General features: G+C 33.8%; 2 protein-coding genes across 6 annotated transcripts in view; one reads left to right on the top strand and one right to left on the bottom strand.

Moving 5' to 3' along the window:
- The first annotated feature begins 695 nt into the window (after nucleotides 1-695).
- On the top strand, nucleotides 696-2,184 carry Xxylt (Xyloside xylosyltransferase). Its single transcript, XM_017903498.1, has 3 exons — nucleotides 696-1,215; nucleotides 1,301-1,774; nucleotides 1,898-2,184. The coding sequence occupies exons 1-3, from the start codon at nucleotides 823-825 to the stop codon at nucleotides 2,102-2,104; spliced, it is 1,074 nt and encodes a 357-aa protein (XP_017758987.1). The 5' UTR covers nucleotides 696-822; the 3' UTR covers nucleotides 2,105-2,184.
- Nucleotides 2,185-3,152: 968 nt separating this feature from the next.
- Nucleotides 3,153-15,347, bottom strand: part of LOC108549933 (cordon-bleu protein-like 1) — a 71,190-nt gene continuing 58,995 nt past the window's right edge. For 3 of the 5 annotated variants that reach the window (XM_017903512.1, XM_017903511.1, XM_017903514.1), the window contains exons 4-13: nucleotides 13,518-13,604; nucleotides 13,199-13,325; nucleotides 10,768-11,120; nucleotides 10,360-10,642; nucleotides 9,680-10,099; nucleotides 7,324-8,193; nucleotides 5,736-6,928; nucleotides 5,563-5,660; nucleotides 4,388-5,480; nucleotides 3,154-4,082 (exon numbers count right to left, since the gene is read on the bottom strand). In XM_017903512.1, coding sequence (XP_017759001.1) covers nucleotides 4,065-4,082; nucleotides 4,388-5,480; nucleotides 5,563-5,660; nucleotides 5,736-6,928; nucleotides 7,324-8,193; nucleotides 9,680-10,099; nucleotides 10,360-10,642; nucleotides 10,768-11,120; nucleotides 13,199-13,325; nucleotides 13,518-13,604 — 4,542 coding nt within the window. In that variant the 3' untranslated portion in view covers nucleotides 3,154-4,064. Of the gene's footprint in view, nucleotides 4,083-4,387; nucleotides 5,481-5,562; nucleotides 5,661-5,735; nucleotides 6,929-7,323; nucleotides 8,194-9,679; nucleotides 10,100-10,359; nucleotides 10,643-10,767; nucleotides 11,121-13,198; nucleotides 13,326-13,517; nucleotides 13,605-15,347 lie in introns of all 5 variants that reach the window. The other 2 variants (XM_017903515.1, XM_017903516.1) reach the window with 2 other exon arrangements.

The following is a 15,347-nucleotide window of genomic DNA, read 5'->3' as shown; positions in this document are numbered from 1 at the left end:
GTGTCGTGTCAAAGGTTCGAAAGGTTATTAATCATTATAGTCGGAGTAAAAAATTATTAAAATTTTTGTTTCATTTTGTATGATACTCTTGTTTGTTGAAACTTAAAAAGTCTTCGTTATAAGCATTTCCAAAAATTAAATTTGCAGGCGGTACTTAGTGAATTCAAATTAATACTTCGACAGTCTTACGTTGAAACATTTTTCATATAAAAAATTTCGAATATTTCTGTTGAAATTAAGCACGAACTGTTTCTGTATACATATGTAATCTTCTAGAAAGAACTTATACTATTTATGCCATCTAGTGATTGCTGTTGGAACTATTGTATACGTATTTGAAGTAAAATATATTTAACTGCAAATTCAATTTTTTATTCCAAAAGGTATATTACATAGATTTTATTTTTCAAATTTACTTAAAATATTATATAATATCTACGTTAATATATATTTAATTATAATCTTACAGTATAACGAGCCATAAAATATACAATTTTAAGATGGGATTTTTAGTGCATTTAGTATACCAGCTACATCAGTAGAATACTGTTTCTCATTTCAACGTTAGGTGTGATATTTATTTTTATTAAACAAATTGTGATTTCTTTACGTTGATTAATTAAATAATTATATAATAATATATAATGAATGTATGTTCCAATCCAATTATGTATTCGATAGTATGATACTTTTTTATAAACTTCCGTAAAATAACCAAATTATTGAAGGATCAATGGTTTATCGTCAATATTTTAATAAATCTTTTTCGTGAAACTCACCACTTCGTGTACGGAGGAGTCTTGAACATGATCGAATAATTAAATGCTTTTATTACGCAAGGTGCTCATAAATTTGACGCTTCTTGCTGTGATTCTTGTGTTGTTTTACTGCTATCAAACGTCAAATGGTATACGCTGGGCATTACACGGTGAGCAAGAAAATGTTTCGACCATCGAGTCGAAAGGTTCTAACGAGGATACGATCTCCACAACATTATTCCTCTCAAATAAGAAGGTTTATTACAATGTCTGGTGCATATTCACAAAAGTTGCTAGCAACTCTCCGATGAGACGAAAATTTGAAATCTTTGCAGAATCATTACTCAGACTATCCTCTGTCCATATTGCATTTCATGTCATAACAGATGATGATAGCAAGAATGTTGCAGAAAATGTTTTGGAGAATATTCTTTCATCTACAGGGAAATTTATGAATGTAAAGACATGATTTTATTTTAAAAAATTAAATGTCATAGAATATATTCCTTTAAAATTTTAAGTGCTGTATTCCCTCATTTTAGGTGCAATATTATGATGTACATGAGTTAGCATTGCAATTGCAGGACATTGTATCTGTCATGTCTCCACATTTCAGCAGCAAACCAGGGACATATTATTCAGATGCACTGTTCTTTTTGTCTTTGGGTTTGCATCGAATAGCTCCAGCTGAGCAAAGTGTTGCAGCAATGTTCGATGCTGATACTAAATTTCGTAAAGATATCAAAGAACTTTTTGAAGAATTTAATAGTTTTGGAAGCCAAGCTTTGTTTGGTTTGGCTCCAGAGCTTACTCCAGTCTATAGACACGTTTTGTATTTGTATCGTAACAAGCAACCCAATACATTATTTGGAGAACCTGCTAGCTCAGGTGGTTACCCTGGTTATAACAGTGGTGTGGTGCTTTTTAATCTTGACAAATTACGAAATTCTACTGTTTATGAGAGAATCGTAAAAAAGGAAAGTGTTGATGCAATGACTGAAAAATATCACTTTAAGGTAATGGATGTAACTCGGTGATTCTATCTTCACTTTAATTAGTATTGATATTTTTGGTACAACTTGGTATTGTTATTTGTCATCAAGTACTTAATAGCCAAAAAAATTTTTCATTTGTTTTAGGGTCACTTAGGAGATCAAGATTTTTATACCCTTTTAGGGATGGAACAACCCAAATTAATTCATACCATTAATTGTGGTTGGAATAGGCAACTATGTACATGGTGGAGAGATCGTGGATATGCAGATGTATTTGGAAATTATTCAAGGTGTGATTCAGAAACAAAATTGTGGCATGGAAATTGCAATACTCCCATACCTAATGATTAATGTTTATTGTTATTATTGTTTACAAATTTAATAATATCTCTCTATTAGAATTAAGGCATAAACTAAATTTATTGTTAGTGCAGCTGCAAAAGTTTGAAAATGAAACTTGTTACTGTTTAAATATGTTGTTAGTTAAAAGGTCTGTGATTCTTCAGTGACAATACATATCTTCCATCACAGTGGCAATATTTAAAAAAAAAAAAATATTACTTAATAAGTTTGATCATTGTATCAAGATTATTTTTTAGATATTACTTTTATATGTTATATATATTATTAAAATATAAAATTTGAAAATAGAATATGTAAAATAAGTTGCTAAATATTATTTTTCGAAATTAATTTTACACCAATTACCAGTTACATGTTATAAACATTATAAATGCTATTTTTATACAAAATATAGCTATGAAAAACTATTGAACAACAGTGGATCAATTAATTTTAATAATGCTATTGTAGTTTTTCAATGAATAAAGTATTCATGTAAGTACATAATTGTATTTTCATTTTCATTTGTAGTTTCTGTTAGTAATTAATTCAATGTTTTCAATCATACAAAGTTGTTCCCAATGTAATTTATTAAGTAAAAATCAGAATTTCTTGTTTTAATTTTTAATGGAACTACAAAATAACAACATATATAAATAAAAGTGTCGCCATAATATATTTTTACGCAAAGAAAATAATATTAAATACAATATTAACAAGTTATATACTATTTACAGTATAGAATACGCCCTTCCATGGTGATTACCATTTACCATAAAAATATTTCTTCTTAATGATCATAAATTGTAAAACAAATATATATCTCAGATTTGTTAATTAACCATAATAATAGTATTTGCATTAACTCTTCTACAATATTGTTAACATTGTATTAACAAAGTAATGAATTTTTCATTGAAACTTTGTTACGATAATTGCAAAAAATCAAACGAAATAAATTTCTTTTTCTTTTCTGTTAACACTAAATGTTGTAAACGCAAAAAAATTATATCATTAAATATTTCTTCGTTGTTTTATGAGAACACATGTTAGAACTTTTTAAACTTTGTTAACGCACATTAAGAATATAATCATAATTATAATAATTTCCAACCTATATGACTGACCAGATTCTCTCTTTTTCTTTCTCTCTTTCTCTCTCGCTCTCTTCCTTTCGCATACACGCAATCTTTTTTAGGAAAAAAAAAGATAATCTTTCATAATTAAACACACACATACCCTAACTGCATCTAAATTCGTTGTACAGTACGTGAAATAAAAAATGTCACCTTTGGTCCCAATGATAGAAACTTAATGTTAATCATAAAGAATAGGAAATGTTAGTCAACATTGACTCAACCGTTCAGATCTAACCTATCTTCGATCCTCTTTCTATTGAGATTAGGAACGAACGGTTGATTGAACTGATAAAAAAAAAGAAAAACTTAACAAAAATTGCATGGACTGCATCGTATAATGAGCAACAATATTTTGAAAACGAACTTAAACCGGTCCGTTGACTATTTGGACACGAAAAAACAACATTCCCCTTATCGCTTTACACAACTAAACGATATGTACACATCATCGACTGATTTCTTTTCTATCGATAATTTTTCTTTTTAATTGTCCCGATTTTTACACACGGTATATACACGTGAATGACTAATATGACTGTCCTTTGCAGATTATTAGTCAGTGAATCTGTCAATGGAATGATTTCGAAAAAATTAGATTGGATAATCAACAAAAAACATTAAAAATAAATGTTTGATCGTGATCATAAGGTACACATAAACAACTTTCTTTGCCCCAAAATTCCTATTATGTCGATAATTACTTTTTTTTCTATTATTAAGGTTGTATGACTTAAAGCACCAAAAATGTCTCCTTGGGAATGGTACATCCTTTGCCAGATTTCCGATATTACCCTCGGATGGGAATATTTCCGATAAATTCTGAAAAGCAGCTAACATCTCTCTGCGGCCTGCAACCATAAATTTTCATTAAGCGAATATAAAAGCAACAAAAACTTTAGAATTTTGCAAATAATACGCTAAATTTGGAAGTATCTTCCATTGACTATATTTTTTCCAATAAATAGTCTTTATTAAAATTACTTCCAGTATGCAACATTCTATCTTCTAGCACAAATTATTACTTTAGCATAAATTTATTGCTTTTTACATCATGAATAATTACTTTGTTTATCAAAGGTTATTTGTCCAATGATTGATTAAAAGCTTCTGTTTAATTATCCCTCTTGTTATATAATTACATTAAAATGCTTACACTTTTTAAGTTCTCGCGACCGCCAAAGTTTCGAATCGATTCCAGTAATATATCTCGCTGGTCCATCTGAACAGGCATGGACTTGGGTCTTGCACTTTTTAATGTTACACCTGTTATCACGGGCATTGTAGGAGGCCTTGGAGTGCCATTCGTTGACTCCTTAGGTAATCTTTTAATACCATCTTCTTTTATTCCTTCCTTTGAGCCCTCTTTCAATACTTGAGTTTGGTTTTCATTGTTTTGGCCCTCAATAATTTTGATATTTGATAATTTGAAGCTTCTTACAATGGGCAATGGCTGATTTCTTTTCATATTTAGTCCATTTCTAAACATCACGTTATTACTTTGACTTTGTGTTGGAATGCCCACAATTGAAGTAAATTTCTTAGGTTTCATAGTATTTTGGTAGGCATTTGTTAAGGTTTGATTGGAGTTATGTCCATTATGCTTGTTGCAATCATTTTCCAACGAAGAATTTGAACATTGGATCGTATTGGATCGTTTCGGTTTCGGTCGATTGCAAATGTCTTGGCCAAACGCTTTTGTTAATTCTTTAAAATTCACTGGAGTAGTATCTATAACATTATCATCCTGTTTATTTTCCATGAAATTCTTTTTTAGTTCTACACCTGTTACAACTGGTTTGTCATTAGTAACTTTCGATTCTGAACTATTAATTTTATTTAATATTGGTTTTTTGAAGCCTGAAACTGTATGAGTAATCAATTTCTTGTTTAGTTTATCAGGCTCCTCAAATTTACATTTTTGCATTTTGTTGGAATTATCAATTTCGTCACTGGAGGTGTTTACTTCATCTTTAATGCCATTGATATTAACAATCGTTTTACTGTTTGCTTGTTTTATTCCAAATTTATAGTCTGTATCTGTCTTTATTTGAACATTGATACTTGGACGTTCAGACCAGCTACCTAAGTTGATTGTGGGAGGTCCTGAATAGATATAACGTTTAGTATTCGTTTGAGAAGGTGATCTTTGGGGCTCTGATTCTATTTTATTACTTGGTGCTGTCTGAGGCTCACGAATCGAAACGACATTCGATTCAATCGAATGTTCGTTAGACGTAGTCCCGGACCTAGTAAAATTAAACAATATTAAATAATGTTTACTATTTGAACTTAAAAGAAATCTCAGGTTACAAAGAATTTTAGATTTACTTCGCTTTTTCAGATAATACTGTATTACTCAAATCTTTGGGCACATTTTCCTCCGCCTGTTGAGCATTTTTCAACTGCGGTAAAATGCTTTTCAGCACCTGAAAAAAATTACTTATTACAGTTATAAAAAACTTAATTCTTAAAAAACTTGCACAAAATTTAGAATTACCTACCTGTAAAGATTGCAGTTGCTTTTCTTTGGTAGGATTTTCTTGTCGCTTCAAAATATTATCCCGCCATTGCGAGAATTGTTCATTATTTTTAGGCGTAATTATGTTTAAGTTGCTTATGCTCGTTGCTTTTTTCATTCCGGCATCGTCCATCTCCAAATTTTTTCCAGTTTTAATAACCTGATCTTCATATACGTTACCCTGATAGTTAAGTTTGTCACCTATAGATATGTAACTTTTGGATCGTTGAATATTACTCTTCTCGTTGCCAGATGGACACCTTTGTATGGATTCCACTTGTATCTTTGGTTCCAGCTTCTTACTATTCAGTTTATGAGCTCCAACACTGAGTTCCTTCGAATTTTTATCTTCATTGTCATTTAGACTTCTCTTGTTTCTGGACAATGTTGCAAACGATTTAATAAACCTTTCATCACAATTTTTTCCTCTAGACTGCTCCTGTACTTCATCAAATATATTTAGATTTTTTTGTTTACTGTACGTTGTTATGGTAAAATTTGATAAGGTATTATCCACAGGAGCAATTTTAGGGATTGATAGATTTGCTGCCTTCCTAGAGTCCACATCCTTTGCAGCTTGAGGCAAAGTACCTATTTTGTTTTCTAGCTCATAAATCACCTCCTTTTTCATGATCAAATCTGGCTTTCGTTGTTGATACAACTTTTCTTTTTGTTCCTTCCTGACTTCACTTTCTTGTACTTGGTCCTTACTTTCTTGTCTTTCTATTTTTTCTAGAATGTTCTTCAAGTCTTTATTATTTAATGTCTCAACTATTTCTTTAGTTTCTGAGTCCCTAAAAGACTCAGGTGAAGGAGTAATCATTTCAAAGTTGTCGAAGACCGGAGAGGAACTGTCTCTAAAAGCACTTGGAGGAGCTGGAAGTTGATATTCCCATTCAGTGACAGATAAATCTTCGTCAGCTGCCGATATGTAATCTGATGTATCCTGTTGTGAGTTTACAGTTAAATTTGTTGTGCTAGTGTTCATGTTGGAATCATTGGTGTACTCAGCATTCTTTTTGTTTTTTTGGTTCGTTTCTTGAGAGAAATTTGCTAGCTCTAATTTTGTGTTAACTGGAGAATCTTGTATTTCATTGGGTGATGAAACGGGCAAAGAGTTGGACAAGGTGTCAGATACTTTCTGGAGCAGGACATCAGTTTCTGAGGGATCTGTATCTGTAATTTAATATTTCAATAAATTAGCTGGATATTCGTTAATAGAAACGTTGTTCAAACTTTGAATTCATTTTAAGAAAGAGACTTATTTTTGCCTAAAGTTGTTGACACTGTGCAAATAAACCAAAAACCTCATGAAAATTAAGCTACTATTGCTTCCCCAACTTCTACCACCTTGTACAAGACATCAAACAATTCCTTAATTCTAGAAATTAATTATAAATTGAAAGTACAATAGTGATGAAAGGACAAATTATTTTTATTTCTTAAATTCTTCAAAATTAATATTTAATTTTTTATATTTGAAGTGATTTAATCATAAAAAATTGTTTGAAGATTTGTGCAAGTGGAAATAATGCCCACTCCCACACACATTAGTGATATGCAACATGCACCTGATGGACCTACTGCAACATAGGATTTTTCTCCACCCACACCTTGGGAACCAGTATCTTGCTTCTCCTTTTCAGACAATAGATCAATACTAGAAGTCACATTTAGATTCAAGGCAAACATGATATCCTCTGCATGAGATGTTAAATGTCTCTTCTGTTTTTCCAATGAATTAATTTCAAAATCATTCGACTTTGACGCTGTTCGAAGGATTTTACCTCTCTTTGGTTCTTTTAAGCTCTCCTGAGTAACTGTATTGTTAACACTCAATGTATTTAAGTGGTCACATTTTGGCATTGTAGAAATCACAGCACATAGTTTCTTTTCTTGACTGGAAGTACCCTTAATTAGTATTGAACTGTGTACATTTTTTATTGTGGAATCTTGATTCAAAGAAATGTCTATATTCTCTTTATTTCCATCTATATTCGATTCTACTTCATAATTAGCCCCATCATCATCATCTTTTAAAGTCAAGTTCATAGACTCAATTTTATTCTTCTCTTCTAGGTTTATTGAACTATAATCGAAACTTGCTTCAATCTGATCAATTCCAGGTGTCATAAATATTTCATCTTCACTAGTAGAACAGTCAGAAGCTATGTCCAGCTTCTCCTCAGATTTGAAGAAGATTCCATTGCTAGAGCCAACGCTCTCGGTATAACTCTTTTCGTCAGTCATATTTAAATTCTCGTCATCCGTGCAACTTCTGGTACTGGAGCGTGTAGAAGCATTTAGCAAGCAGTCTACGTGGTTGGAATCTGAACTGGGAATTGTAATCAATGGGCAAGGCGGTGCTAACTTGCGTTTTGGTACCTCAGGTCGCATTGGGGCAGCTTTTCTAGGCTTGGGAAGTGGAACAGGTTCTCCAACTGTACTCAGAAGGAAAGAAAAAGAAGAGGCCATCACCAATGGGTCTACTTAGCAAGCAGGTGAATACCGCTTAGAAAAGATATTTCCGTGCACTGAAGAAAAAATATAAAAGTGTAATTCTCTATAAGCATGCAATATGAAAATGCTACTTCTAATTGTTCAAGAAATAGTTTTTCTTTGGACAGTGATATGGTATAAAAAGTGGTATAAAATAAATAAAAATTTGTCGATTACAGTGTAAAAAATGTCAAGTATCAATAATCATTACGCGCATTACAGTACAATTTAACATCAATATGTTTAAGGTAGAGGATGGAACAGATCTCACTAAAATTAGTACCAATTTGGTGAGTAATATAGAAAATATTTTCAGTAATATTTAAACAAATTCGCCAATTCTGCTTTCTAATATCGAATTCAACTGAATCAAAAACCTATTCCAACTTTCTGTAGATTCTTCCCGACTCACCAAACCTGGCGGTGGTGGTTCTAAAATACTTAATTTTTTCTCAGATTCTAACCGACATTCACTGTGCTGAATAATGGGCAGAGAAGGTAATTTATCAACATTGCTAGGTATAGGTTCTATGGCTGTCACTGGAATATCTAATGGTTTAGTAGAAATTGCAAATATCTGTAAATTGCTCAATGGAGGTGGTGAAAGATTGGATCTATGATTATTTATCATTGGATCTTCAAACGTATTTCTGTTAAGGTTAGAAGAAATCAAACTATTGTAATATTTAGTGGTATCAACGTTTCCTAGTCTTGGCTGCTTGCTTTCCATTGATACAGGAACATTTTTATGAGCACAGAAACTTCTCGAACTTAATAATTTTGGTTTTTCAAAACTATTAATTACTTTTGTTTCTCGTAATTTATAGCCAGCTTGAAAACTCGAGCTATGTTTTAATGATTTAGTCTGACATTTTCCTTCACAAATATAATTATCCACATGCAATTTCCTAGGACTGAACCTATTTTCCAAGACACCACACACTGGCATATTTTCAATATCTGTTTCTATATCATCTAAATTAACTAAAGTCTGCATCTTAATCAATCTGTTTTCCAATTTAAATGAATTTCGATTGGAAGTATCTTCGTTACCCGAAAGACTGCACATTTTAGACCATTGCCTAGACTTGGAAATGACTACGTTAGAATCGGCAAGACTCTGAGATCTCTGTAATTTATGTTGTAATTTAGAACAATTATTCTTTGATTCTAAAGAGCTAATTTTTGGTGTGACTGATCTACTTTTGGAAAAACTAGTACTAAATTCGTCAGAAACTCTACCGTTTTTATATTCCGCACTACACGCTTGAATTTTTGGCTGTAAATTAACCTTCTCTGGGTCGAAAGTATTTATACATTTCCTCATGGAGTCTGTTCCTTCTTCTACATTCTCAAAGTTATTTGTAGATATGAAACTATAAGAAGGAACATTATTCTCCATACTACCACGGCTATGCACTAGCTTACCTCTCTTCCGCAGCACTCTAGAGTCTACAGGAGCATCTTCTACGGGAGCAGGGTGCTCTGGCTCTGTACCAGATAATTTAACATTTGTAGAACCAAGTCTAGAACACGGATCAACTTTGGATTTATTATTCTTCGATTCTAATTCCGTTTTCACGATTTCTGAGCTTGTGAAATCAATGCTTCCTGATAATTTTGAAGCAACTGTTGTTACTCCGATATCTGAACTAGCTTTTGGACGTTCTTCTATGTCTGAGTTCGCTTTAGATGGAACACCGATATCCGAAGGTGGTTTAGAAGGATCTATATCTGAAGTTAGAGATTCTTCGGAATCGACTATGCGTTCAAGTCCTTGGGTGGAGATTGCGGACGACAGCGGCCTGGAGACTGGCGGAGGAGGTGCAACCCTTTTCTTTCGTAATCCTGTAAAATTCAGTAACACCACTATTTATAGTGAAGCTAAAATATTGTAATAAAAAACTCGATAGATATACAATAAACAAAAAGGACTATAATTGCAATTTAATGAAACATTGTCATTGCATGAGGGATTATTTTTATACCTACACTACATTGCTTTTACCAAATATATTTCAAAATAAAATTTACTATTAAAATACAAAGCATACATAAAATTAAAAAGAGAAAGTCTGTGTTTAAAATAAGATAAGAGAAAACTACACCTGTGGAACTCAATGAGGTACTGCTAATTCCATGACTAAGCGTACCAGGTACAGAAGCCAGGTTGCTCAGGCTTTTGCTGGACTGAGATGTTTGAGCTAATTTCCTGGGTACTTCTAATGGAGCCTTGTTTCTTCTTGGCAATGTTTCTGGAAGTTTTCCACTGGAGTCTAGGTTGTCACTTAACACAGAAGCCTCATGGTAACCAGAACTATCACTACTATTGCGACTGTGGTTTATTACCACTTTATCTTTGCTTGAATCTCCAGAGCTTTCCTCCGTACCCTAGAACAAATGCCACCATTTTCATCACAATAAAGTTGTTTTAACTATATAAAAAGATATATTACATATTATTAATTACGTGTATATATATCTACCGAACAAACAATTTTATTAAAATTACTAACTTCTGCTTGACCCTGAATAGGCGGCTTTGGTGCAGGCCTTCGTTTTCTCTGAGGTCTGGCAGGCGGTTGTAGAGGACTCGTGCTTCTTCCAGTCTCATCGCTTCTCGCTGGCGATGCACTGCGTTCACCAAGACTATCCGTACTCAAGGAACCCTCCTTAGATTTCTTGAACACAAATCCAAATACACCTTGTTTCGCCTGCTGCCTACGTCGCTCCTCTTGTCTCTGCAGAGCCATTATATCCTGGGTACTGAGCGCTGAGCTTAATGTTCTACCTTGCTTAGCATACAAGGTGACTTCCTGAAGATGATAATCTTGCAAGGACAACGACAAATCCAGTGTCTCCAAGTTTGCTGTGGAAGGATATTAATTTTCAAATTTTACATTCACTTTCTCCAACAAATCAAGCTTTGTTTCTATGTTAATATAGATCCTGTCTAATATAGGAAATATCCTCAGCAGTCTGAATTACCTCTAGGAAAGAAACTGTGCCGATTAATCGATTGTTCTTCAATGAAAATGGGATTTTCACTAATCTATGCTTCCCCTGATAAAGAAGACACGTGAAAAACACCCGTGTGCAATACCTCACCGAAGTCTCTCTATCAACTATGATGCTCCAAAGTGGATAAAGACCATTTCATGAGAAGGGGTTTCACCGAACAGCAAATTCCAAGTGAGGCGCGGCTTTGGAGCGCAGAAAGAGATTCTTACAGGTCCAGGGGATCGGTAACAAGTGTAAGGGAGCATCGGTTTCCGCGGAGACGACGAGCCCGAAGAGCAACGCGAAGCATGCACGCTTAACGACTAGGAGTAACAAGTGGAAGAGCCGGCCAGCAACCTTGCGATAGCGATCTTAACACAACTGGCTTGGTGTAACTAGCTAACTGAAATATCTCGTGCACCGGCGCGTAAGTTCGCGAGATATATAATCGGGGAGTTCCCGCCGGTGTTCATAGTATCGGGAATAGGCTCTGGAGAATGGCCGAACCATTTATCGGTGAATCTGGTTATGTTCAAACGTAGTGGGGTGTTCTCAAGCCGATGATCTACAGGGTGACTTGTTTGAAATTGTCATCTCAATCTGAAGATATTAAGTCTACCTTGGACATTAGGACATGTCTAAGTTAGGTTTTACCACTGTCATTCTGTTTTGGAGATCTCAATACTGGAGATCAAAATCCAAATCTTTTAAGATTTACTTAGACCAACGAGACCGATGTCTTGTCAATCAAACGAAGGTTGTAATTTTTTGCCAGAATTAACGAAACCTGTTCTAAGCCCATGAATCATACCGAGAAATTAATGTCGAAGGTAACTGGAGCTTAGGTGTAATCGAAGACTACACTGATGGGCAGTTCTCATCTCGTTATTGTTGCCTTTTGGAGGCAATAATGACACGTCTTCCAAGTGAAAGTCATCTGTAGTTGTCTTATGTGTTAATAGTGGTTAAAGACCGTCATTCATGAGTTGTGGGAAAGAGCAAATAGCACATGCATAGTTGTGCTAAGAAACATCTTCAGAAGTTTCTCTAATTACAAAGAGAGAGAAATCACGAACATAATCCTAAAATTCTATGCCTTGTCACGTGGTAAAGGCTCTTAGGAAGACTTTCATCCGTCTGGTGAACCAGAATGCAGAATTTCAGAGAAATTGGATTGAGACCTGCTCGTTATGTACACACGTATACATATATTTATACACGTGTGATCTGGATGGCTTCGGAAGCCATAACGTTTGGAGTAAACCTAGCAGAAGCACGCGGCTACTGACACCTCAGTTTGCAAATCTGATACGTGCTTCTGAAAATTGATACCGACATTAATCACGCAAATAATGCTATTCACTGTGAATATTGTTTTCGAAAGCTTCCCTTCTCTTTGGTTTCCAATGCTGTTGAAGGTAACGCGAAACACACTGAACAACCGAACGACAAAAATGATTGTCGAAAAAGGATGAGGTTACTCAACACGTGACGCAATACCCTCTTTACTTAAGAGAACCAGTTGGAAATTAATTTTAAAAAGGCAACCAGGCCAGTACTGCCGGTTTAAATATCAAATGCAAACGAAGTAATCTAGTTCCGTTTCAGTTACTATGCTCCACAGCGCAATGAATATCCGCCAATTGTGCGGGACAATCTTATCGAACAGCTTCCCGTTGCGAGGACGAAATTTAAACAACCTATCTGCACTCTTTTCCACGGAATCTCGCGTAAACATCTTAATTGCTTAACACAGTTCGCCACGAGTTGATACCCCTGTTTTTAACGAGCTTCGGGTCAATGTTCCTGTTTGTACCACTAAAGTTTTAAACCAGTTTCCGGAATATTTCAGAATTTCTATTTTCGAGAATTTTTATGCCCTTTGTGTTTTTCCTATAATTTTATTTTCTTAATTACTTTGGTTAGGAGAAAACGTAGATTACTTACTTGGATGATGTAGTTCATACTTGTTTTTATCCAAATCTTTTTCACGACATACTTCTTCTAAGATCTCGCCTAGGTTCATCTTGGGACTGACTCTGGACACGTAGAGCTGGTTTCTCGGTAAATGTACCTACGACAGTTGCACAATCGTGATTTTTCTGGCGCTCACTGATTATTAGATAAATTATCGTACACGCGAGGAGATATAGAAAATGGAACGATAAAAGTGGAACATCTTAAGCGAATATTTACGAAACTTGTTGACTCTAAATTCTGTTGTTTCTAACAGTGTATATTTAAATTACGAGATATTTCTTTTTACCTGTAACCTAAACGTAGTTTCGAACGGTTGATTAACCTGCTTGGCTTTTCTTGGTACCAAAGTGCCCTGTTTGGGTAGCAATTTTACCTAGAACATCGAATACAAGGTAATTTGTACGTGTGTGTAAATATTATACACATAGCTCGCACTCGAAGATATTAGAACGTTTACATTTACCAATTTTGTATTTTTATATTCACAATATTGCATATAATGATACTGTATCGTGTTATATAAAATTTTCTTTCACTATATGTATAGAAAATACCAAGAGAGAAGATTTAAAATTGAAAGAGTAAAATTGGAAAATAATTCAACGTTTTATACAGTATTTACATTACATACTTATAGTAAAAGATATGTATTATTGATGATTTACAAAAGTATAATAATTGTCGAATTGATTGTCAATTATTGATTGAAAAATGAAAAATTTTGATACGATGATGATCCATCTTTTGCGACAGCCTTAATCCTCTTGCACTTATGCATCGAAGTAGTATAAAATTAGTCACTATACATCTGCTCCATCCACGATAAAATTAGATACAAATTTTAGGAATTCTCTGAATTTTGTGTACGTTAAAACACGTGAAATATAATGAAGATTTTATAATTAGTATAGTTTATACTTATGATATTGAAGCGAAGAATTCGTGACGAGTTAGACTCGTTGTAGTGCAAAGGGTTAAGGCGATTTTCCAGTAAGCACACTAGCGCCACCATGGCTCATATTTAGAACAAAAGCGTTATAAATTAATTTTAGGACTTCCTCCTACTACATCGTTTTAAACACCTCGATTTAAATATAAATGCAATATAATCATGCGAATACTTATATATCTAAGTGTATGTAAAGCCGATATACACTAAACAGGTGCACATTAGCACATATACTGTTCCACTTGAATAAATCTAAATAAAATGGGAAAAATTTGAAATTACTTGCTTCGAGAAAATGAAAATTAAAATGAAAGCAGCTTCTGTGAGTATTAATTCCAGTAACGATTTCATTAAGCATGAAGTAGGTAAAAGTACATCTACGTCGAGTATTAATTACATAATTTGTTCTATCTTAGCCAATTAAATTTTTTTTAACAACATCCTTGCCCATAATTAAAAAAACGTGGGTAAAGAGTTAAAAATAATTTCGATTAGAGGTCGGCGAAGCAGTTTGGTGAGATTAGAAGTAATTAGAGGCAGTATACAGAGAGAATCATGTGTGCCGCCTCCTTCCTCGAGGATCACACGATTCACGGAATTCCAAGTTGCTTCCTCGACTCAAACCCTTCATTTCACTAGACAGAAAAACCGCACAAGTGGCATTAGTAGTAGCTCTTCTCTCCCTAATGCTACAATTTCCTGTTGGGAACATCTAAAAAAGAAGCTCGTAAAATTTGCAAAGATGGGAGAGAGCCTTCCGTACTCTCCGAAGTATTAAAAAAGATTCTTGCCTATCCATAATTCACACACGAGACCGTGTATCCGTCCTTAATTATCACATAAAATATTCAAACAACTCCTTAACCACTCAATGGAACAAGATGAAATCTCCACACTGACTATTTCAACGATATAAATTAATTTACAATGTTTTCTTACGAAATAATAAGTTATAGTTGACAGTCGTGAAGATAGAGTTGAATGTCATACACTACGTGTCATAACTATAAAACTACTGTAAAATTTTCAATTTTTATATTACGATTAATGTTCATGTATGCAAATTCTCGTCTAGCCTCTTTATACCGACTTAATAATCGTGCAGCCTTAATTAAATTTTCTCTTCTTCTGTGGGAACTGCTTGTAATAATTCAACGTATTGTCGAA

This window comes from Eufriesea mexicana, unplaced genomic scaffold (assembly GCF_001483705.2).
Source record: "Eufriesea mexicana isolate 0111107269 unplaced genomic scaffold, ASM148370v2 scaffold2340, whole genome shotgun sequence".
NCBI lineage: Eukaryota > Metazoa > Arthropoda > Insecta > Hymenoptera > Apidae > Eufriesea > Eufriesea mexicana.
This window is presented reverse-complemented; position numbering and strand designations above follow the sequence as displayed.